Source organism: Acromyrmex echinatior, chromosome 11 (assembly GCF_024713525.1).
Source record: "Acromyrmex echinatior isolate Ae372 chromosome 11, ASM2471352v2, whole genome shotgun sequence".
NCBI classification, from domain to species: Eukaryota; Metazoa; Arthropoda; class Insecta; order Hymenoptera; family Formicidae; genus Acromyrmex; species Acromyrmex echinatior.
In genome coordinates, this window is record NC_141862.1 from 5011060 (window position 1) to 5037073 (window position 26014).

The 26014-nt window shown below is 30.2% G+C and overlaps 1 protein-coding gene across 5 annotated transcripts in view; it reads right to left on the reverse strand.

Annotated features, from left to right (window-relative positions):
• Positions 1-2966: 2966 nt before the first annotated feature.
• The window catches only part of LOC105147142 (ras-specific guanine nucleotide-releasing factor 2), a 122777-nt gene continuing 99729 nt past the window's right edge, over positions 2967-26014 (reverse strand). For 3 of the 5 annotated variants that reach the window (XM_087411528.1, XM_011057955.2, XM_087411526.1), the window contains exons 15-26: positions 25696-25802; positions 25152-25262; positions 23609-23824; positions 23128-23310; positions 20379-20704; positions 19653-19774; positions 18835-18855; positions 17092-17467; positions 15054-15151; positions 14709-14991; positions 13943-14137; positions 2967-13303 (exon numbers count right to left, since the gene is read on the reverse strand). In XM_087411528.1, coding sequence (XP_087267654.1) covers positions 13085-13303; positions 13943-14137; positions 14709-14991; positions 15054-15151; positions 17092-17467; positions 18835-18855; positions 19653-19774; positions 20379-20704; positions 23128-23310; positions 23609-23824; positions 25152-25262; positions 25696-25802 — 2257 coding nt within the window. In that variant the 3' untranslated portion in view covers positions 2967-13084. The remainder of the gene's footprint in view (positions 13304-13942; positions 14138-14708; positions 14992-15053; positions 15152-17091; positions 17468-18834; positions 18856-19652; positions 19775-20378; positions 20705-23127; positions 23311-23608; positions 23825-25151; positions 25263-25695; positions 25803-26014) is intronic. The other 2 variants (XM_087411529.1, XM_087411527.1) reach the window with 2 other exon arrangements.

The following is a 26014-nucleotide window of genomic DNA, read 5'->3' on the forward strand; positions in this document are numbered from 1 at the left end:
TTTTTCCAAATTTTTGATTGTTCGATCTCTTAAATTTATTTATTTTATTGTATTATAAGAAATTTATAAGAGTTTTTTGTAAGAGAGAGTTATAAGGATTAAAAGGTATAGTCTGTTTGAAATTTATATTTTGATAATTTAAGAGTAGAGTTTATTATGTTTTTTAATCTTATTTTTTAATTAACATAATCATTACAAATTCTTGATTTTTGTAATTTTTATTGTATTTTTATTTTATAACTGTTATTATATTTTCAAAAAAGAGACATATTATAGGGGAATTCTTGATCATAAAGAGCGTTTTTTTTAAATATAAATAAAATACATATGCTGTTATAACATTTGTTTCAGTGATTTATCACTGTACATTAATATTGGTAGTAACTAATAGCACAATAGAAATATAAATGATTTCATCATATAATAATTTATAGCCTGAGAAGAAAAAGTGTTCAAAGCCCCCCCTCACCCCAAAGGAAATTAATTCTTCGTTATTCGTAAGTGACTCAAGTCAGTGTTCGTCTGTCGTGACGGTAACATATATGTTTACCAAGTGTCTTATTTTAAATATCTTTTTATACAATATTTATTATATATACATTATCTATATATATTATCTTTAATTTTATATCGTGACTAATTTTATTACTGTGATATCGTTATTATTTTACTATAGACTAACACATTGACACTTAGTAATTTAGAAATTGATGACCCTCTTCTCGACATGCGAAATTTTACTTTATGGTTAGAATATCGGGAAATTTTAACCTACCGTATGCGAGTTTTTCGTTTCTTTGCAAAAAATCTCACTGGTCATCATGTGTATAATTTTGTCTTCGACTGCTCTCAACCAATATAACATTTCCTGTATGTATATTTAAAGAAGGCTCAATCATGAGATATGCATAGAGGAAACCGAAACATGTTTTATATATATATATATAGAGGAAAGCTCCCTATTATGAGATAGCGGAGTTTCTGCTAAATTAATAAACGCTATCTATTGATTCCATCATGAATTTGTTGCTCTTAAATTGAAAACTATTTAGTAGAAAATTCATTATTAGATTATGCCTGTAGTTATTGTAAAAAAGATTTTAGAATTTGGATGTCTTCAAGTTTCATTGAAATGAGCCTTTAAATTTTGTTTATTTTAATAAATAAATATTTGGCAATAAATTCTTTATGTAATGATAGAGTAAAGTCGTACTAATAGAAAAATACGGGATATGTTGAATTGTTTAATTACAGAAGTTAGATTTGATGATCGTAAAATCATAAGGCGTGGAAATCGTAATATGAGATATCCAGGATATTTTTAATATAAAATATTCCTATGTTCTAATGAAAATCATTGCTAAAGAGTAAATGTTATTGTACAATAATAAAAAGGACAGCCGGAATGAATGTCGAGTGCCTATTTCTGCGATGCTTGATTCCAACTACCTGAAGATGAGTTCTTGGTATAATCTATCGCATGCTCATTTTTCATGTACGCTGACTGTATTTGTTTGCATTTTAAAAACATGAAATAAAGTTTTTTAATTACAATACTGATATACTTTTTACTATCGATTTCTCGAGACATCTCATATTAGGAGCACAATTTTTTGACTTTGTGATTTGTTCACTTTTTACATTTCTTTAATTTTCAAAAAAAATGGAATTTGAATTAAATTTTATATAACGTTATCTTAAAGCTTATTAAATTTCCTTCAAAATGACCTATTTTTTTAAATTCTGCCCATAGTCCTTTAGCATTTATCCAAAATGAACTCGGTACCTCATAATAGGGGCTTCCTCTATATATATCATTTTCAATTATAGAATACTATATTATACATATTCGTTTAATTTTAATTTTTCATGTTTTATTATATTTAACTCTTATGTGCCCTGTATACTCTCGATAATGATTTTTAATATTACAACGTTAATAATAAAATATATCTATGTATATATAATTCTATCAATAAATAAATATATAGCTATATATAGTTGGCACTAAAAATAATTATAACTTAAATTTAAATTATACTAATTGCGACTATTTTATGGTATTAATAAATATTTAATAAATATTTAATTAATTGAATTAATTTTATTCATAGCCATTTTCGGTGTCAACTATATTACCTATATTTATTGATAGAATTTTATCCTATATACAGTTTTTATTATTAATACAATATTATAGTGCAATGATAATTATAGTAATATATTAGGTGTTGGAATTAATTCGTAGCGTTTTTTAATGAAAGAATGTTATTTATTTCACATGAGCATTAAAAAATACATTAATGAAAGTACTTCCCATCACTTGTAAAACGCTACGAATTAATTCCAACACCTAATATAATTAACAATATAAAGACTAAAATGTAAGGGGAGGTAGTATTTTTTGCGCAACGATTACCGCGCTGACTCCTACTTCCCCTTATTTTAGTCTTTATATTGTTAAATATCAAAGAGTCCTTAATTATTATTCTTAATATATAATTATAGTCACAACTTTTTCCTTAGTGAATGCGTATATTATTTCACAATTAAAAAAATTAATTGCATTTACCTTCATCTAAAGAATATATAGAATATTATCAATCTTTAGTTAATTGTAAATTATCGAAAAGAGAAATGCTAATTGAGATATATAATGATGGGATGTCAAAAACATCCGAGGCGAATAATTACGTTATATTTTAAAAAATCATGTAAATAATATAGGATTAATAATGAGTCATCGTAACAATAAATTAGGCAATATAGGAAAATCCAATATAACTGATATATTTGTAACGTTAATTGATGAAAAATTAATATAATTTTTTTTATAATAAAGGAAATATATTTTTATAAAAATTGACTTCCTTGATTATTTTATTGCCTTAATTATTTTAGTGTTAATTGTTTTTGATGAAGTATTACTAAGTACGGAGATGGATTGATAAAAAATACAAGAGAAATATATACAGAAGAATATTTTCTATTTAATGTATACAGATCGAAGATATAAAATATTTGATAGACAATAGACAGCTTTAACGATTACTGTATAATATTCAAGAATAGAGATTAGCCTTCCTTGTTACTTTTTTCCCTTTCTCTTTCTTTCATTTTCTCTGTTTCTTTTCTTTTCTTTTGAACAACAAAATTATCAACTATTTATAATAGTTCTTTTAATGGCTTATAAACATGTACAACATTAAAATCCTGATTGAATCAAAGACAATAGCGAGACTTTTTGTGTGCGTACACACATGTGTATGTGTGAGTGACTCACGCATACACATGTAGCTAATTATAAGTTACAATTTTTGTGGTATCTATACGATACTATTATTCTTCTCTTTGATTCAATCCTCTGAGAATGACTTTTTGATTCTGTCCGAACAAGATTAGCAATAATACAGTCGTGATAACATTAGTTACATTGCATGTCAAAATAGTATCGAGAGAGTGGCGGTCGTTGCTGTTGAGCAAAATGATTTTCGCTTACACATAAATTTTTTTACTTTCCATCTAAGGTTGAATATATAATCTGCCTTTAACTACGTAAAATATAGAGAGATTTATGTACAATATTTAAACAAACATCTATCATTTCACTTTAAACAATTATGATTATTAGCGTAATCTATACAAAAGTCAAGTTTGCTCAACAGTCACCGCCGCGCACTTAAGTCTCTACATTAGTTATGGTTGATATTTAGTTAACATTTACTCACAACCAGCTGATGATTTGTGATCGATTAGCTTTCCGCTTTAATTTAGTCGAAGGAACATTATTGCACACTTACAAATACACGTCGACACGCAACTCCATCCTTGTACGCTATCATTACATAGCCACTCACACGCGATAATAGTAATATTCATATATTGAACATGTATTAACGGGTAATTGCTATAATTACAAACAAATCAAATATTTATATGTACAAAGATTTTGAATTATTAATTAGGAGATATAAAGATGTATCCACAAAGTCACGCGCAAAAAAGTAAAGAAATAAGTTTAATTAGAAACATTATAGACATCCAATCCAAAAAAACTATCGATAAAAATAGAAATTTAAATATCTTTTCAAATCTTCTGTTTTTAAAAACTCCAAAAATTATAGATTTTTAAATTTTAAGTTAATAATTTTTTTTTTAAGATAAACGCAAATTTTCAATATATTTCTTTATCATGTCGCGCATTCTTTTAGAAGAATCCGTGTTTATCGTTTAATATCTACTTCTCATTGTGAGCTAACAAGAAAAGTGTGAAAGTCCGCGAAGTAGAATTCCGCGAATATCAAGACATTCAAGGAGTTACGACTGAAAATACGCACGCGAAAACTTGAAAGGGATCTAAAGCGCTACTCGCACTCTCTCTCTATTTCAACAATACGCTCCTCGCACGTCTACTTCGAATGCTATTCAAAAAATAGAACGGAAAATATGCTCGAACTTTTTACTTTTGCGCGCGTACGGTATTTCCCTTATGCTAAAAATCCTTTCGCGAATCTCTAACCTTTTTTTATATGCACTTAACCAGTATAACTGGAAATGGATCAAAAAAAATCCCACCCGGATACATGTATGTGAACGTAATTCAAATAATTATTAAAAATTTATTTATACATAAATATATGGCTTTTTAAATTTCCTTAAAAATATTTTCTTAAAATGAGTTGATTACAATGGATTTTAAATTAATTGTTGAATATTAAATATTCAAATATCTCTTAAAAAGAAATAGTAACTTGAAGTGATTTCCGTCAATAAATTACTCTACTTTACGTCTGCATCATTAATTTTATGTATAATAGAGAAACGATTGAAGATTTTTACAAGTCTTGCTCTCTTCTGTCTTACGCTTACATTTACTGATAAGTAATTCTTTCACTTTTTTGTTTGATCTTACGAGAGGATAGATCTTATGTTAAAAAATTCTGTGAAATATGTCGTAGATACCGTCAATTGACGAATCGGACCGATTAATTCTACATCGTAGCCGCGAGATAATTTTAATTGAAAAAGTGAACAGACAACTCTCTATAGTGCCACATTGGCATTAAGAAGTGAGGTAACTTTGGTTAAGACGGTACTTTACAGCACCCGCAACCACTCGTAGCAATTATATCATAGTTTGCAACGATAATTATATTCACAGAAGTTGAAATATATTAAATCGTGATTAAAATAGTGATAAGTGCTTTCTGCGCATTATTTTAATGTTTAACTCGACTAATGCTATATCCGGATCAATATTTGTATTATACAAAATCTGCGATTGGAGAATCGAGTTGATAACAATTTCAGAAAGCAATTTTATTCGAAAATTTTTCACTATTTGAGATTTGTCTTTCAAATTCTCGTGCAGGATTGTTCGAGGATTAGAATTACTATTTTTAAACATCGGCAAATCGTCATATATTTTAATGTTGTTTTAGCGTCAAACTGTCTCTTCATATATCTTAATGTATTGTTTTTGCGATGTACAGATGCGAACCACATTTTCCTCGATGTTATTATCAAATATGAATTTAACTATCGTCCTTTTTTCATTATAAATGGCTATAGAGCTTTTTTTGCAACAGAAGAATTCTCCAGCAGAGGATTAATAAAAATTTATGAATTTGTACCTGCACGAAAATTAAATAGATTGTAGAAATTCTTGGGCAATTATGAGCGCCAATTTTACCATTTTTTCACGCTATATTCAGTAAGCCGTTATTCTACGATTATTATCGATAGCTTAAAAATACAGTTGTCGATAAGAACATCACATTGTTTCGTAAACGCAATAATATAGTACAAGATTATATTAGATGACTTCATACTGATTGCGGGAACGCAGAGGCCTTAAAACCCCATTTGACCGTCTTAGTTGGATATAATAAAACGGTACACCTTATAATACTTTATATTTATATACGATAATATAACGCTACATTTTGGCGTGACATTAATAGTAATCGCGTCAATCGATAATCATCATCCTTCATACAGTGAGATCTATCAACAACGATAATGGCTGCCTAGCGCAATGCATGTTCAACATGTAACTAGAGTTATGTACAAGGAAGTGTATGTGACACATATCGATGTCTATATATAGCGCTTACGTGAAGATTATTCACGACGTGCCGCGAGTAAACACGAGTAGGTACATGTTACAGTACGTGCGAAAGTGCATCAATAATACAGAGATCGCAACTCTTTTTTTTTTTTTGAAGACGAGATATTTAGAACTTTTGAAGGTACACTTGGAACTTGATCGCCAAAATAAGGCATCCGGTTACGGTTCCGATCGGAAATGCAAGTTTTTGGCTAGCGAAGTTCGGACTCGATATATCTCGCACAATAAAAAACATTTTACATTTACGTTGAAATTGATTCTAAAATTTTTATGTTAAATTTTTAATATAGCCAAGTGTTAATTTAACATAATGTGATTGTATTATTTGGACATTTTTGTGTTAAATTGATATTCAATATTTTTTAGTATTAAAAATGATTCAATTTCTGTTCGGAATTTTCGATTTCTTCAAGAAACAATGTAATACTGAGTTCCCATAGGTAAGAGAAATCCATAGGTAAGAGAAGATTATTTCCGACTCTCTAGGTGGGGGTGCCTACATGAAGTATCAGGAGCGACGGCTCTCGGTATAAGATTAGGGGTCTCTCTTGATGCATCCTTGATGGGAAAGAATATCCGCCTTCAGCGAGACCTAGAAAGCGCTTAAACTCAACGTGAGGGTGCCTCGTAAGAGGCAGAGGCTAGGAGAGGGTCAGGAAATGTGCCGCTGGTTACTTTTACTTTAGCCAAGGATAAATGAGCAGAGATTTTTTTTTAGTCAGTAGGCTATGAATGCAATATCATAGGTGATGTGCATTCATAGAATCCAATACTCTCTCTAGATTTCCAGAGGGGAAGAGAGTGTTTGAAGATTTACCATCGCCTGAACAGAAAAAGGAATTATATGTACAGGTTCGAGCAGCGCTGTGTCTTATCAGGATTTTGATTGAAAAGAGGATTAAGATTCAAAATTTTAATGCGTTTACAAACCTAATTAGGTAACAACACATTTTCTAAATTTCAAGTGATGTATATAAGTCATAACCCAGTAAGAAATGACAATGAAATCGATGTCGAATTAACACTCACTGGGAAATGGCTAAGGGAAGGTCGACAATCTTCACAGAATAGAGATCAGCCCAACATCCGCGCGACATCAACCCAAAAGATTTCTATAGGCATTGCCAAAACGATGGGAGAAGTATCAGTGTGTGAAAGGAAAGTACTTGGAAAAAGAAACCTAAATTGGCACTAACACGTACAATCTCATCATCATTATTGAAATTCCGGACGGAAGTTGAATCACCCATTTAACACAATTTATGAATAAGTAAAGAATTAACATAAGAATGTATATATTGAAATGTAAATTCTAAGATAAATGAATAAAATATGTAAATTTAACACATTATAAATGTTAATTTTACTTTTAAAAAATATGTTTTTACAGTTTGCTTACAAATAATATCAGTTATATGTTCTATGATTTTTTTTACATAATATGTATATTACTTTTTAACATCTTATGTTAAAAATATATTCATCTTATGTTAAAAATTAACATAAAAACTTGAACCGTTTGGAATACGTCAAATGTGTTAAATTTAATACAATTTTTCCGAAGGTGTATACGATGCACAAACAAATAATATTTATCGTAAAAACTTTAGAAGCCGAATTCGATTTCTTTCGATTTTATTTACGATAAAATTTTCTTATAATTTTGATTACAAATGACAGAATAACTAATAAAAAATGCAATCGTTCCAATCAGGAGTGATTCCGAATTGGAATAGATTGCCATTATTTATTTTGTCGCAACGGCAACAAGCCGATTGTAAAATTTGCTAGTCAAAAGCTCGCGTTTTTTTTCGATCGGAATTGTAAATAGATGCCCAGAATAGCAATTTCGTTGGCACTTTGACAGAAGAAACCCCGACCTAGGAAAGACATTTTTTTTGTGCCTCTGCACAATAACAATTACTAATCTTAATTGAACGATAGCATTGTAAAATTTAATAATTACTAAAATGATTCCTAGCTTATAGCATCATAAAAAGTAAATAAATAAATATATATATATATATGTATATATATATATATATTCACATAAAAATAATCCCTTCAAAAGTCAACCTTGATATAGGTGTCAAGAACATATCTCTGAGGAACAGTCAAAAGGTTCCAGCCTTCACTTTTATTAAATTATTGTTAAAAAGTTATTAACAAAAAAATGTATTAAATATATCATCATTTTCCGACATCTTGTATCTTTGAGAAATAAATATATTTATGAGAAGCGAAATTCCACATAGGATATGTTCCGTTTTAGCATGTACGATATATTGTTTTATCTCTTTTTAATATAAGAACAACAAGGTGAACACAAAGATAAAATGATATATCATGCTCATCATGCGTGAAACGAAACGCATCTCTAGGTTCATTTCTACGAGAAGCGAGGTTCAATCCATCCTATATGTTTTTAGGTTTTGATAGTGCTAGAGTAATTCCTCTGTAGAGGAAGGGGGCCGTACTGCCTCCAAGTATACACTTTCCACGAGGTTTTTAACTTTCAACAAATACTATTACCATGTTAATAAAAAAATATATAATATTGTATAATAAATCTCCTGCAGCAAAGTTGCACATAAGTAACACTGCTGCAACATTGCAACAACATTGCATGTTACAGCAATATTGCAGAGATTTTGCAGCGATATTGCTATATGGGATGTTGATTTTTAACATTCGTGTGATTATATTTTTAATGAATAATTTTTAAATAAACAACAAGCGACAGCTAAAATCTTTTGAATGTTACTCGGGGATTCTTGATATATGTCGAGGTCATTGACTTTTGAAGACGTTAATCTTATATCAAATTATATATAACGACAAACAGATTATATTTGAAGAATGATTGAAAATTATAACATGATAACAATTCGTAAAGACGTTAGCCGTAATATTAATTCTAACTTTGTACACTCTAGAAAATATTCTTCCATGTTATATGACAGAGCTGCCTAACTTCAACGTCACGTAAAAGAACACATGGGGACGAGCAAGAGAGAAACGTTAATTCGTGAACGCCTAGACAGCTCTGCTATACGACGTGATTTACGGATATACGTTAAGATTCTGAGTTACATAAACTTTTCACTTTTGACATTTTACACCGATTGCATCGACATTAATTGATGATCGATTCATGTAATTAGAAAATATTTTTTTAACATTATCATAGACTGAATTATAATCTAGCCATTGCTAATTAGATCTGATCTCATAAAGATTGTCGATGCAATTGATTCTTATTCGTCGCGTGATCTTCCTTCAAATTGGCACAACACTTTGATAAGAAGTGGGCAATCTCTTGAAACAGCCAACAATATTTTCGAGAATGTCTCGCAAATTATGACAATCTTTCAAATTATGCAGAAATTCAATTAAAAATATACATTCCATGTTTAAATTTTCATAGAATTTTTTTTATGAAGTACGACATCAAAAACGCAGTTAATTATATCATTAATTTATATCGTATACTAGAATTAGGCGTTTATTATTGTGTATGAATTCTTTGATAAATTTTTTTTATTTTACTGATTCATATTATTACTTTAAATCTTAAAATTGTCAAAATTTGATATTATTATTTAAATTCTTCTTTATATTACTTTTAATATAACAAACCATTCCGCATTAACGGAAGAGGACCTTGCCCACTTTTGGTTTAGATCGTTCGCGACGAGGAAACAACGAAGTTGTAAAAGGAAAAAGTGGTATTAAAATCACAGGGAAAACAGCGATACTCGATCGGTATGAAATCGTGGGAATACAAATCGCATAAATTTTAATATTTCAAACGCAGTCATGTCCCGCTATATCTTAAAAGAGCGAATTTTTCTTTGCAAAGAATATAAACAAAATATTTTCGAATGAATTTGATTAAATTCATATAAATTCGAAAAAATATGTTTTGTAACATACGATTATACGAAATAATACGAATAATGCGAATTTTACAGTTTTTTTACTATTATATTTAAAGTTTACTTATATATTTAAAATTTTTAAAATTTGATTACTTTTACAAATGAAAGCATTTTAAATAATTTTACAATCAAATAAAAACAGTTGAAAATTATCACATGCAGTATCTGAAATTTATAGTTATGCTTGAGCGAACAAGAATTTTAAGGATGTTAATAAATTAATGAATGATTGCGACAGTGATATGCTCTGCCTTACTGTAAAATTATTCGCAAAAGATTAATTTTATTTTCTTTCCTTTCTCTTTCTACTGTATTTTTGAACTTTTAATAGTAAGTACTTTTTTCTCACTGGACGCTTCATAGTTATTAAAACCACCTACACAATATTCTGAAATAATTTTCATGGCCATGACGAACAATTAACATTACTGCATTGAAAAAAAATTTACTAAATTTACTAAATTTATTAAATTTTGATAAATATTTCTTTGAATAATCCTAGACGAATATTTACTAAATTTAAATACATATTCAAGATTAGATAATAACCATTTGATTTAACTATCGATTTTTCATTTATCTAAATATTTATTTACCGTAAGTAAATATTGCACTAAGATTATACATAGAAATATTTATTAAAATTTCATAAATTTTTTCTCAATGTGTAGTGTACGTTTAATTGTGTTTTGATAAACATCGATGGATTCTGCAATTTACACAATTAATCCTCTACATCATGTGATAAGTAAACATCTCGGGAAATTTTTCCAAGATCAGCTGCATTAATTAATTTAATTTAGTTCATAAAACATCTCAAGAATTGATCAATTATACAAATTAAGAAATCATTTCTTTTTCATGCTTTTATGCTTACGAGTGAATAATATAGAATATTGAAAGATAAATGACTTCTTGAAGACGTAAAATGCACATCTGTATAGATCACGCAAAGATTATAGTCGAATCGACTTTTAACAATAATTATAATTTGATAGAAGTAACCAGCTATTTACAATTAATTAATTGGTCATTGGCTCACTTCGAAGGGCGCAGACTTTGTGAAAGGAGAATATAAATATAAAGTTTTGCCGTTTTGACAACCGTTATATTTGAAACCGCATATACTTTTGGAATGTATTTGAGAGTAAACCCTGATTATCGGAATGCCTATAGGCGTTGTTCTAATGTTGATCCGCGTGGCACGACCTTAAGGTGCACTTTTTAATTTTAAAAATACGAGTAGCGCTCTCTTATGGGCGCTTTATTCGTCGCCTTTTCGAAAGGCGACACTTTTCGAGAGAAAAAGTGAGAGAGAGACCTTCTTTCTCGCACATATTTGATTAATAGAAACGCGAGGTCTACGTGCCACAGTTTTCATATTTGAGCTTAAAAAGGTCGTGTGCATTTTGCATGGCGGAAACGTTAAGATTGCAGATGCAGAAATGCATCCGAAAGTTTCTTAATAAACTAAAAATAGATAGTAAAGCTAAAAATAGATGTAGGTGTGTATATATATATATATATACACACACGTAATATATGTATATAAATTTTTCACTTAAAATCTCGCCTTTTTTTCCTTTTGCAGTGTGTCAACGGAATACCGGTTCCAAACTATCTGATCATGTGTTGCTATTGGCATGTATAAATGTTGAATAAAAATATAGAAGCGGGCGAGAGAGACATTGATCTGGAATTATGTTAAATATAGTTGATATGTATAATATCATTTTGTATAAGACTTATATCTCGCTTGGCAAATAAAGTAAATTTATATACATATAGTTTCTAAATATTTGGAATTTTTAATATTATTTTAGTAAATATTTAATCATCAGAACTAAAATCGAAAATTTAATATCAACATGCGTTAGTAAAACGAGTCGTTTAATAAAAATGGAATATTATAGTATATTTGTATGTAATTTTGAAATTTTTTTAGTTAAAAATTGACAAATTGGTTATTAATTGTTTGACAAGCGAGTTTGCTTTGATATTCGTAGTAATAATTAAAATAAACAGAAAACAGTGATATCGTTATGCTATTGATTGTCGGAATATAATTTCCATTCACCTTTCATGCTTCTTATCGATTCTCTTAAACGTACTCGTTTGAACTATTTTTTTTATATGCTTCGCACAATAATACTGGCTCGATTGAGCTTGGCTAAACTAAAGTCAACAACAGCTCTTAGTTGCCTTCACTGAGATCATTTCGTCGTAAAATCAATGACCTTTATTTTGTAAAAAATCGAATAATCTGTGAAATGCATATCATTTATCGAACAGATCAAACTGACCACATTTTTGACTGACATTTTTTAATTAGTTTATCAATGACACACAACATGAAGAAATTAAGCATAATCATGTTGTTACAAGAAAGTGTTTCTGTACTCATTAATAATTAATATTTCGTATTTTTATCTTTACCAGATTTTATGTACAAGCACGCATTTCATTTTCTTAGAATCTATACTCAGGTTACTATTAAATGCGTTTACTTAAAATCTGCAACTTTCTTTGTCAGTTCTTTTCACTTTGAATTACGATAGAAATAGAACATTTGTCATTTTAAAATTTAAAGTAGAAATAGAATTAGCTGTAATAACAGTGGAGCAGAAAAAAAGTTAAAAGATAGCAATTCTGGTAACACGGAAGTTTCGTTGAAATCCAATTAGTTTCGCTACGTTTTTCTTCCGCGAATCAGAGGCCATTCTTTGCACGACGATGAGATCATTGTCGAGCTTGTTTATATAACTCTTGCTCAAATGTATCGCAATAAGTAAAATTGAAACAACAACGGAAGTCAACGGACGTTACGTTATAATCGAAGGATAAAATGGACGGGGCTGATAACACGACAAGTCGCATTCGCGATCGTCGTAACGATCGGCCGGTCGCAATAAATAGTTGATCCTTTCGAACCTAGATTTTCCTTTTTTTTTTCATTGTTAAGTGAAGGTGGAATTAAGTTGCGCGCTTCACAGTATATTAGGACAAAATAAATTCATTTTGTAGACACATTGCTGACCGAAGGGGGTAGATCGATTAAAGTAGAACTACTCAACCTAGATGTTCTGGGCTCGAGTTCCAAGGACATACGATACAGATCCTTCTCGTTCAGCAGGAGTGATGTGTCGAGTAGATAGTTGGTTACCTTCGTGACCAATTCGATCTTATAAGGGGTTTGCTGGAAATGCCGTATCTCGCGGATTACGTGAGAAATCTGAAAAGGCACACAATATCTTCTCGTAACTTGTTCATTAATACACAATTGAAAAATTTGATAAATTTGATAAATTTAACCTATTTTACATATCCCAAACAGTTCACCAAAATTTTTGTGTTAATTTAATATAAAGATGAATATGTTAGAAAATAATATAAATGTCATGGAAAAAAATGTAACACTGACATAATTGGTAAGCAAACTGTAAAAGCATATTTCTTCAGTAAAATTAACATTTATAATATATTAAATTAATACACTTTATTTTAATAATCATAACAAACGTTTTGAAACATTTAAACTTTCATTTGTATACTTGCAAATTGTGTTATTTTAACACTAACAAATGTTGAACATCAATTTTAATAATTACACAAAATAATACAATCACATTACACATTAAATTAACACTCGGGTATGTTAAGAATTCAACACAAAAATTGTAACAAGAATCGACTTTAACACAAATACAAAATATTCTTCACTGTATAGCAAAATACATAGCATAAAATAATTAATTAAATGTATATCGATTTTAAACAAATCATTCTTCAAATCTTCTATATTTATGCTAATAGATTGGATTTGATAAAAGAAGGAATGTAAAAAATTTTAAATAAAATTGAAGAAACTCACCATTCGCATTTTCGAGAAATTTAAAAGACCTTCGGTGACATTTGGAGTACCTTCTTCGATAAACGAAAGGTCGGTGAGATAAAGACCTAAGTAAGGGATACAAGGTGGATCACATCGATGCAAGGCGTCCCGCAAATTTCTAAAGCGTCCATCGGATGATACGATATGCTGTAGTCTTTCTATCGTCTGCTTTGTCTGGAAATTAATAGTAGTTGTATAGAATCTGTGAACGTGTATTAATTATAACGTTTTATTACACTGTATTCAACAAAAATAATTATGTACACACGGAAAGAATGATTTTGCAATATTTACAAATTTTGGTGGATACACAGAACTAAAAATAGTTTTGTTGAATCAGCAAAATAATTATGTAAGGAACTTAAGCATGATGAACAATGCTGTAAAAAGTTTTGACATTCTAGCGACCAGCTTAAACATTCTACATAATTATTTTGATAATCCAACAAAATCATCTTCAGATTTGTCTAATTTTTTTAGATTCTTCATCAAAACCGTTCTTTTCGTCGTCAGAAGGTAATTGGTTTTCGTAGTTTTTCCCAAGTGCTAAGTATCTACAAATTATTCGATTCGATTACAACACAATTTTGAGGAATTTATGATTTGCAAAAAGATCGAGTTAATTTAATGTATTTTATTATAAGTGCAGATACGTTGGAGAATTTTACACAAATTATTACCGAGCTAAACGAATTACATATGAAATTGGATTTATAAATCATTCAGGAATTTTTGAGTAACGTACCGTTTTGGAAACCTTATCCCAAGTTTTCTTCAGCCTATATACGCTACTGTTTGTGAACGCAGCGCAAATTTGCAGCACGCCGTTGTAATTATGCAAAACTCTATTGATATCAGCAACCGCAGCCCATTTCTCGATAGCCGCGACTCTGGCCGACATATTGGAGCGACGAATAATTTCGGAAACAACTAATTGCGACACTTCGTTGAATCTCTTCGTCATAAGAAGAATATGAGGCGCGCGAGTTGCCTTATCTGTCTTCATCCACGCTTGTCCAAGAAATTCTCTGTAAAGTAAATATTTATATAGTCAAATAGTGGCGATATGATTTAGCAATGTGTTACTTACTCGCTAGCGATGGAGATAAATATATGGTGATCTAGATATGTCATCTGTTCAGCAATCTCGAGTGCAGACAACGTCTCGATGCTCTCCTTACTCGGAATCTGAAAATAATTTATTGTTGAATATTAGTCCAACGAAATTCTACCAATATTATTGTAGTAATAAAATATTATAACTATATATGTATATATATATATGTGTGTGTGTGTGTATGTATATATATATATATATATATATATATATAATACTATAACTAAATATATATTAATAATAATTCGGACTTGCAAATTTAAAAAAAATTAAAGACAGCACGGCTAATACGAATCAAAGACGCAGATGATATAGTAAGATATTGTAAATAAAACCAATTTTTAAATCATATATGTATATGTTCACTTAACGTTTCAGTTCTTTATTTAAACTATCTTCAGAATGTTCCAAAATAATGATGAAAAGTATTAAACCATATAGATAAATCGATTCAGAGAAGAATGGATTTTATTGTCCGCTTCAGGAGTAAGAACTCCCTGGCTAAGGAGATGCCAGAATTTGGAATGTTGACCAGAAAGTCCAAATCTCAAGCATAAATATCACATAAGAGATTCACAATTTACAGAGATGTATAACAAAGATATATTCGTTAAGTCAATTCACTTTGTAATAATAAAAATTAATTTACATTTAAATAAAAAGTTAAAAGAAATAAAAGATAAACGTGCGCCGAGCCAGGCTCGTCATATGATAGATCATGACTCAGTAAACCTTTACATACTGAATAGGAATAAGGTGGCTTTCTATTGCTCGCCACGGTTCGCGATTCGTGATTGCGGCTCGTTGGCTCATCAAATCATTATCGGTAAGTTACACGAGTCAAAGAACTCGCCAGGGCTTGCGCCTTGATTGAACGAAATAATTACTGCATCATTGCATCACCCAATTCCTCTATATTTATTTATACAGTATGCGTTTAAAATTCGGACAAATTTTAATTTAAATTTTCCGCTATATTTGCCAAAAGTTGTTGTTGGCATCCGAGAAAGCCTGATGCTTCTAGTAAACAGTCATATTCTCAAAATAGCCGCGATGTTGAAACCAAGTGCGAAGTATAATCGAAGAGCCGCGATCATCGAAAGCCTTCGCGCTGAGCGCTCAGCAACGGAAATAATTCGATTCTTTGGTACCCGAGATCAACCGTTCATGACGTTATGGCAAAATACACGGCTTTAGAACAGCCAACGAAGATTCCAGTGTGCCAGTAAGGAAGAGTCACTAGAAAGAACGCATCGCGAGGAGCCGTTGAACGCATCGCAGTTGTTGAAAAGGCTGATTTCAAAGGCTCAAGCGCTGATTTCGGATGATCTAGGGCAATCGTTACGAAAATTAGCATCGATTGTTGGTGTAAGCGAGTCAACAATGCGTCGAATTGCCGAGGAGGACCTTCGATACAAATCGTACACATTAAAGATACGACATATGCTCTCTGAGGCTGCCAGAGTCTCCAGGACAAGCCGAGTTGCTCGCCTCGGCTTCCATTCTGGCCTCCTAACAACACAGATTTAAATCGCTTGAACTACTATGTATGGAGCGTAGTTGAAAGGGTCACAAACAAGTCTCGATCCCAATATGACGTCATTAAGGACCGCTATTGAGGCAGCATTCGTCGGCATGGTTCGACAATGTTTCAGACCGAGAATAGAGGTCGTCATTCAAGCTAATGGGAGATATATCGAATAATTGTGCTCTACATTCCCCAAGTGCCATGTAAAAGGATTTTTCGTAATATTTAATTTTTCATTAAAAATATTTTGTTTAAAGAAATTATTCGATTTGTCTGAATTTTGATGACGCACCCTGTAAATGTATAAGAGCCTGTTTATTATTGCTAATAGAGACATTTATTAAGTGATTACTTGATCATTCAAGTTACAGTATAGAGTCAGTATGATGAAAAAATTTTCAAGTTTCAATAATTACGTAAAAAACAAAAGTTTATATGAAATGACTTTTTACTACTGAACGAATTGATAATTTCATCACTTACTACTGGCGGAGTCAGTAATTTTTTCAGGTCGACCTTGTTGCTCTCAGTTTCTTCCTTGGTAATTAATCGCAAAAGTTGAGTGGCCGCCTTGTGTTCGGCCGGTAACAGATTAGGGCTGTAATTGATATCTTCCAGGAACTCTATGGTCAGGGTCTTCAATTTCTGATCCATTTCGAAGTCCTGAGCATGCTTGGATACCCAGTGCCTCAGGACGTTTAGCACCCTCATAGTTGCGGCGGTCGACATTACCGATTCCTTCCGCCTATTCTTATCTCGGCCACGATTGTTACCGTCAGTGGCAGGCCCTTTGTCTGGTGGATTGCTCGAAGCAGAAGTTGCGATAGCGAATGCGGTCGCCGCCGTGGACGTGCTGCTCCTAAATTCGAGACCAATTTTATTAATAATATTGACGATCATAATAAAAATAAAAAAAAAATCGGAGTCTTAGTTGTTGAATTACGATCTTTTTTCATTTGGACTTGTCTAGGCGTTCACTCTACGTTGCATTAAGAGCTTCTATCGCTTTAACCCGCCGGTCAGGTTTTTCGCAATATATTTTAAAGCATGCTACTGTGCTGAAGGAGCGGCACAAGGAAAGATTCAGTGATTGTCTATTTTTCTATTTTTTTAAATAATATTGACTGTATTATATCATAATAAGCATCGTGATTTAAGCGAATAGAATTTAATGTGCATTTCGATTTTGCAAAAGAAGTTTTAAGATATCGACAAATCAGCGGTGTAAATACTTTTTATTTGCTATTTTTTATTATTGTGTTGCTACAAATTATATACTTGGAATAAGGATTGTATTGTAACTGGCATAGTTTCGGTAAGTTCAAGTTTCGATGTTATAAATACGAAATAATGCATTTAACATTATAACTGTGCTGAAGGAATTGCGGCACGAGAAAAGATCAAGTGATTGTTCATTTTTCTAGTTTTTTTAGTTTTTCAAAAAATATTTGACTACATATTATGTAGTAAGCGTTATGAATGATTTAAGCAAATAGAGTTTAACGAACCTCGATTTTGCAAAAAAGTTTTGAAATATTGACAAGTCAGCGGTGTAGATTTTTATTTGTTGTTTTTATTGCTGTGTCATTGTATAAAGTACATATTTGGAATAAGAATTGTAATTGGCATAGTTTTAACGAATTCAAATATAAATACGAAATAATGTAAGTATCTAATGTTATGGTTACACTAAAGAAACAAATAAAATCTCAATTATTTTATTTTATTCTTAAAAATAATGGTTAATTATATATTATATCATGTAAGTTAACATAATAAATAAAAATAAATCTCAGAAGCATTGAGATCGGGATTCACAAGAATTATTTATACCGGTTTAAATCATTCTTTGGAATATCCTGCGTTATAAGCACGCAAATGGCACAAGCGACTAAAAACTATTTCTATTTCGTTTGGTGATTGTTTCGTTCACTATGGTGCATTTTCTAAACGATGAAGAGATAGATTGAGTGAATTGAATCGTGTGTAAGCGAATAACCGTAGTTAGGGAAGTAAGGGAAGAGAGACACATTTAGGATTACATTACGATTAATTTTCAGAATCAATAGTTAATTGTTCCAACAAGCCACAAATCTATAACAATAGAATAGAGCAAAGGACAGACATTTCAGGCTTTATTTTTTAATGATGCTGCAAGCAGGAGGATTGCAGCCATGCTACACGAAATAAGTGGATAATGACGCTTTCCAAAATGAGCCCACTTACCAGATAGGTTCAGGTCCAATGCTATGAATGACACAAAACAATACATGAAACACGGTTGAGTAGAAACAGCATCGGGAGTATCTTCTTGATCTAAGGACTCTCATTTAATTCGATCTTCAAGATGGTGATAAAAATATAATTTATCGAGCAAAAGTGGAGTAAAATCTTGAATTGGGTGATAATTTTTTGCATTATTATTATTATAAGCAATTTTATTTATCGATTATAAAGGAAATAGAAATATTAAGATATTTACAAGTTTGAAAAGCATATACTGCATTAAAATCACTTCTAAATTATTTATAAAACATAATATTTTATCATAATACAGGCATAACAAATTTAACGTATTTACAATATATTTACAATTTTTTCAATAAGTAAACACAACTCAAATATAACCAGAAATTTTACATTATATCGAAACATAAATATTTTACATCAATGTTGCAAATGTTTGCAATTTGATTTTAAAACATAAATTTTTGCAGTGTGGGGGAAATTATATGTTAATTCTAAGTTATTTACTATCTTATGGACTAAACTATCAGAAAACGCCGAGCAATATTTATACGACATTATAATCTCTAAAATTCTCTCCTTATCAATTTCTCCCTCTAAGAATAATTTTAATTATAACTCTGATAAATGAAATATGATATCGAGAAAAAGCTCTCATGCGTTAGAAGGCGGAGACTGCCATTTACGGTACTCAACATTCAGCAAGAACGAAATAGAGATAATTTTCATCGATACGAATGTCTTCGAAAGTTTTAGAGACACGATAGAATGCATATAATAAAGCTATAAAAACGAACCTTCGATGACTCTGTCGAAAGCTGGTTATTACCACACCGGCCTTACTCGAAACCTGAGCATCGTGATAGCTGCTCTGCTGTGAGATCTCATCATGCATTGATCGTCTGTTTACCCAATAATTCTGCAAATTTATCAAAAAAGATTAAGATCCATAATTTTTTTTATACGGGAAAGAATTTATTAATTCTGTTACCATATAAACAATGAACTTTTGCTTTAATATATACTCATAAATTCTTTTTTTTTTAATATTTTAAAGCTAGAATGTCTCCTAATTCTTGGTTTGAGGAAAAATATTGTACATCATAACTTTTTTTCCTGAAGAAAGTATAAACAAAATACAGTTATTAAAAGAGATATATAATTAATGAATAAGGTCCTTATTAACAGCGCATATTTTGTTTCTTACCTCAAAAATAATTACTTATATTTGTAATGGGGAGAAAAATTATTTTATTTTGTGACAAAAAGTTACTCAGAGTTAAAAGTAAAGTTACATTTTCTTATAATTAAAAGTAAAAAAATTAATTAAAAATTTTGACGGGTTTTAAATCATCTCTCATTTCTAAATACGCACGATTAAACAAATAGTATTTCGATTATTATATAAATTATCACTTTAGAAATTCATAAATATTTAGTAATTAAAGGAATATTTTATTTTCGATTACTTTATTTTATTAAATTTAAAGAAATAATTTTAATATTTTGTTATTTATACATACGCCAGTTATAGTGGAAACCGAACCGCTCCTTGGTCCGGTAGCGGCTGGCGCAGAAGCGATCGATGCCCTATGCTCCGAATATTGCTGTTGATTCTGCTGTGCTGATTGATTGTTTGATTTTGGAGAAGTTATACTTTCGTCATCATCGGTCGATGTACTTTGCTCATCTTTACTCTCCTTTATCAGCGGAGAGACAGGCGGTTTTGGAGATTTTGGCGTCTTAGGAGTGGTAGGTGTCTTGGGTGTCTTGGGTATCTTCGGCGATTTGGGCTTGGTAGGCTCGGCTGATTGTGATGATGGTGGTATGTCGTCATAAGTAAATTGTACTATAATTTATTTCGTAATTGTATTATACAGGGTATTTCAATAATTATTACTTTAAATATCTTCGAATCAATGAAGTTTAGACGAAAAATTGTTTTAATCAAAATTGCACAGTACAAAAAGGGCTATCACATGACAATAATAATTTTTTGTCTCTAAGTGGAGGCGCTTTGGAGATTTCAAGATCAATTTCATTTTTTAAAATGAAATTATATAGTTTTTGTATATAATATATAAAGCTCCTCTAATTATATTCTGCCTAGAGACATCAAAAAACCAATAGTTTACGAGATATTTTATACTTTATTCTGGCACATATTGACATGAAATATTAAATATCTTGTAAACTATTCATTTTTTAATAACTATATCTTAATACTTTTATAAACAAATTAAAAGAGATATATTTCTATTTAAAAATCAATTTGATCTTGATCCGACCTTGGCAACGTCATCCAAGGTCAAACTCATTGCGCCAGTAAATAGATCTTTTAGAATCCTACAACTTTTATTTGAAAGACTTTTTCCTAAAATGCTTAGTTTTCGAGATATTTCGCCGTCCCGGTATTTTTTTATATACTCTATATGTATATAGATCGGAACAGTAAGATAAAAATTGCAAGAGAGTATGTTTACCAGTCTTAAGGGGATCCTAAAGTGAACTTCAATGAGATCGCTGTTTTATCAATAAAATACGATACATCGATATATTTTTATATACTGCTACATCAACTACTACAATATCGCATTTACATATACGTACAAATTTTCTAACTAATCTTTCGTATTAAGTATCTAACCGAATTCAAAGTACTCAACACTGATTGTTCATGTAATCTCTAGTCCAAACCAAGATTGTTTTGTAAGTATAAAACTCATATATCGAGTCGACGTAAAAGTTGGTAACAAAACTGTAATTTTCAAACTTCTTTTCTTTTTTGGCATAAAGTCGACCGATATATATATATATATTTGGGTTACATTATCATAACTTTAATTATGGAGAAGAATTTTTTAATCTGTAAAGGCAGTTAGAAAAATACTTGTTTGGAAAAATTGATAAAACAGATTCACTTTAGGATCTCCATCGCTTCCAAACGATATAGTCAATATATACGCCAACTTTGTACACATTCGCTAAATATTGACTACATTTAGCTCTGAGGATAGCCAAATATGGCCGAAACATTCGGCTTTTAAGCAAGCTAAATATATTAATGTTCTAATTTATTAATCGTTTGATTTGCAAATTTTCGCGCACCAAATACCGGGTCGTACTCTCATTTGCCTTATTTTTCTAATAATTTTGAATTTTGAGATTCCTTATTAAGTTTTTTATTTTTAATATTTTTACCCTTAATCGAACGCGTCTTCTGGCCAAACGTTAATTTAACACGTGAGGCACTGAGTGCCGCATCACAAATTTATTATTTAGGAGTTATAATAATTATAATAGATAAATAATTGGATAATCGTTCAATAAAAGCAAGTAAAATATATATATATATATATATATATATATATATATAATAAAATATAATATTCAAACTTAATTTAATTTGTCGTGCAATAAATTTATAGTACGACAATCCTGCTTAGTTCGTAATCCTTTGTTAATTATTTCATTTTTAAATTTTTGCGCTTATAATATATTGATTTCTTAATTTTAATTACGCAGACTAAAACACATGCGTGTTATTACAAGTAGTCCGCATTTTTTATGTTTATTAGACTAATTTTTGGCGTTCAAACTTATGATTTACTTAAAAAGTATGTTAGATTTTTAAAACTTCTGAGATTTACCATATATTGAGTATGTACAATATGAAGTATGTGCACTAAAGATGACTCGATGCAAGTCGAAACGTTAATGTAAATTAATGTAATGTAAATTTATAGCACGACAATCCTGCTTGACTCGTAATCCTTTGTTAATTATTTCGTTTTTAAAATTTAACGTTAAATGAAGAATATTGAAGATCGTTAATAAAAAAAACCTGCATTATTAATGATATTTAAGAAAAACAAATTTTGCAGCACTCAGTGCCGCGGCGCATCCGGTTAAGGGTTAATATATAGAATATTGAATAGAGGAATTATATTATGCAAAAAAATCATATAATTCCATTTTAAAAAACAAAGCTAATCTTGAAATTTTTTAATCCACCTGGAAATTTTTTATCTTCATATGATAGATCCTTTGCAGCATGCAATTTTTATTAAACAAATTTTCCTCTGAATCTTATAAATTCGAAAATATTTAAAATTGTAACAACTATTGATACACCCTGTACAATAATTTAAAGGAACAGGAAGCGACATAATCAAATTATAATGAGCTAATACCTAATCGAAGAATTCTTTTTTCTAACTGCAAACTTTTTTTTTACATATGGATTAATACTTTTATGAAATTTAATTGTACCTTTTGCATCCTCTTCTGCAGTGCCAGGTGTATCAATTTCCGAGACACGACGTGAGTAAATACCTCCCTCTTGAGGACTCGGATCCGATCCAGATCCAGATCCGGATCCAGATTCCGTCGAACCAACTAGTGTCACAGAACTCAAATTGCTCGGTGAAGATGGTGCGCTGATTGCTGTAACGTCTTAAATTCCAAATTTCTTTCACATATCAGCAGCATTTTATAAATTTATCAAATAAGAAATGGAATATACGTAAAATCCAAATTAATTGTGCTTATAATAAGTCTCATCCTAATATTCCCTCCCTCCCCCCTTTTAAAATTATGTAAAAATATTGAAATTTCTTCTTTCTTTTTGTCTCTAAATATTATAATTAAAATCTGCACTACATTTAAATTTAACAATAACTTTATATTAATGTTTTATATTTAATTCAAATTCTGTAGCTTTGCGAATTTACATATTAATACGTGGTCATACCTGTGAGTGTCTCGGAACTGGACGACACAGCTATTACTTTCGGTATTGTCAGATGACATCCATCATTTTCAATTTCGTTATTATCCACACGAATACTAATTTTTCGCGGCATAGCCGGAGATTGCAACGAATTAGATGGACTGGACGCTTGCGACGTTGGACTGCGCTTTATGACTGGAGCCTCGGAGATGTGGCCGAGCAGTTGTTCTTCGTCTACTAAACACGAGAAATTCGAAATCGTATTTTGATATATTTTTACATCGTTTTTATGCATTAATTTTTATAACTCAAACACTTTATTACACAATTTAATTTTATTACCTAAATACGCCATTTTCGATCAGTTAGATTTTAAATTAATACATATATCTATATATATATTATTTAAATAAATTTTGTCTCAGAAATAACTGCGCACCAATTACTGTCAATACAATCAATTTGCAATATTAATAATTTCCTCCCCAAAAGAGGAAATGTAAAAATAGTTAAAATTGGCCCTGAATTTTGACATTTTTAAAACATATGCAATTGTCATTTTGAAAGTCCGTATATTCATTGAAAAATGTTTATCCAGGAAAACTTGGGAAATCTTTCAAAAATAATAAAACAGATCATTTAAACGCTCTGCAAAAAAATTTGTTTCTAAATGATAGATTTCAAAATTAATGTGTTTACATTTGATACAAGTTGAATTATGAAATACTATAAGAATACTACCAGAAAGATAGTATAATACACTTTATAACTCGAAAAGTACTTCATGAAAAAATATTTTGCATCGTATGTGTTAAAATAATAAAACTTGTATTGAAATCATTTTCCCGTATCTTTTATATTTTATGAGATATTTCGACGCGAAATTTGAAATGGAACCCCCTACATATATATACTCCTATTCGACTAGAGAATGATCAGACGAAAACTCATTCGTTTTGCGCAGGTCTTCATAACGTTATATTGTACATCATTATATTGCCTGCTATGCGTAAACCGAGGTCATTCTCTTGTTGAATAGAATATATATTTGTAGATCTTCCTGATAATGTATTCTTATAGTATTTGTCATAATCCAACTTGTGTTAAATGTAAACATATCATTAATTTTGAAATCTATGATCGTTATGATCATTTATTAAAAATAAAATGAGTTTCTTTGCAGAAACGTTTAAACGATCTATTTTATTATTTTTGGAAGGTTTCCCAAGCTTTCTTGGATAAATAAGCATTTTTCTATAAATGTACGGACTTTCAAAATGACAACTGCATAAGTTCTAAAGTATCCATTCAGGGTCAATTTTGGCCATTTTTATACTTCTTCAAATCATCTTGAAACCTATAAAGAAATTTTATTGCAAAAAATATTACCTCGGCCGGAGATTAAACCCGGATCTCTTGCATTCTGTGTGAGCATCCTCATCGTTAGATCATAGCAAATATTAGATATCTCGCAAGAGACCCGAGTTCGCGATCCCTGGCCAAGGTAATATTTTTTTTAATTTATTCATCATTTTTCATTGGGATACGCGCTGAAGATACTCACACTTCTTATAACCAGATCGCCAGTGACTTTTTGAATTATATCCGCTGGTATTAACGTCAAAGGATCCATGGGATTTCGCGTCGCGAGTATCGCTCACTTCTGATCCATATCCTGTGTATAAAGCAAACTATTAAAATATTTAAAAACCACAGCTAATTTTCAAGCTTGAAATTACTAAGCAATATAATAAAAATGAAAAAGAAGTCGGAAACAAACAAACAATTGCGTCAAAAAATAAAAATTCATTAAAATCAGAGAAAGAAAACATTAAAATAGTTTTTCAATAAATATATAATCGATGAAAGTTTCAACTTTTAGTTTTCTTCAGAATCGATCAAATAAATTCATTTTCTATTACAATTTATTAATTGGTTCAAAAAGACTAACATTAAGTTAAATCGAAACGTTCTTAATTAATTATTTGTTAAAAAAACTTTGATCTTTTTTTTTCTTTAAGTTTGATGTTTAATAAAATATTTTTTATTACTTGTCTGAATTATTTGCTCATTTTTTATCTCTCTATGACTTTTATTAATATATGCACCTGATACTGAGCTTGCGCCGCTAGTTCGTCTCGGTGAAAAGCATTTTCTTCGATCCTCGGAATATAATTGTATTTCGTTCGCATTTGTTCCTAATACGTCTAAGGATCTAAAACATAAATACAGAAAATGTTATTGTCAGATGTGCCAAGAATAATTTCAATAATGTATAGAAATCACTTTCTAAAGAGGAACAATAGCAATATAACATTCATTCATAAAAGAACTTCTTTATTACATAATATACAGCCTTGTCCGTAAGTACACAGCATCCTTCATTTTGAAAGAGAAGTAATAAGAATCAAAGAAGAAATAATAAAA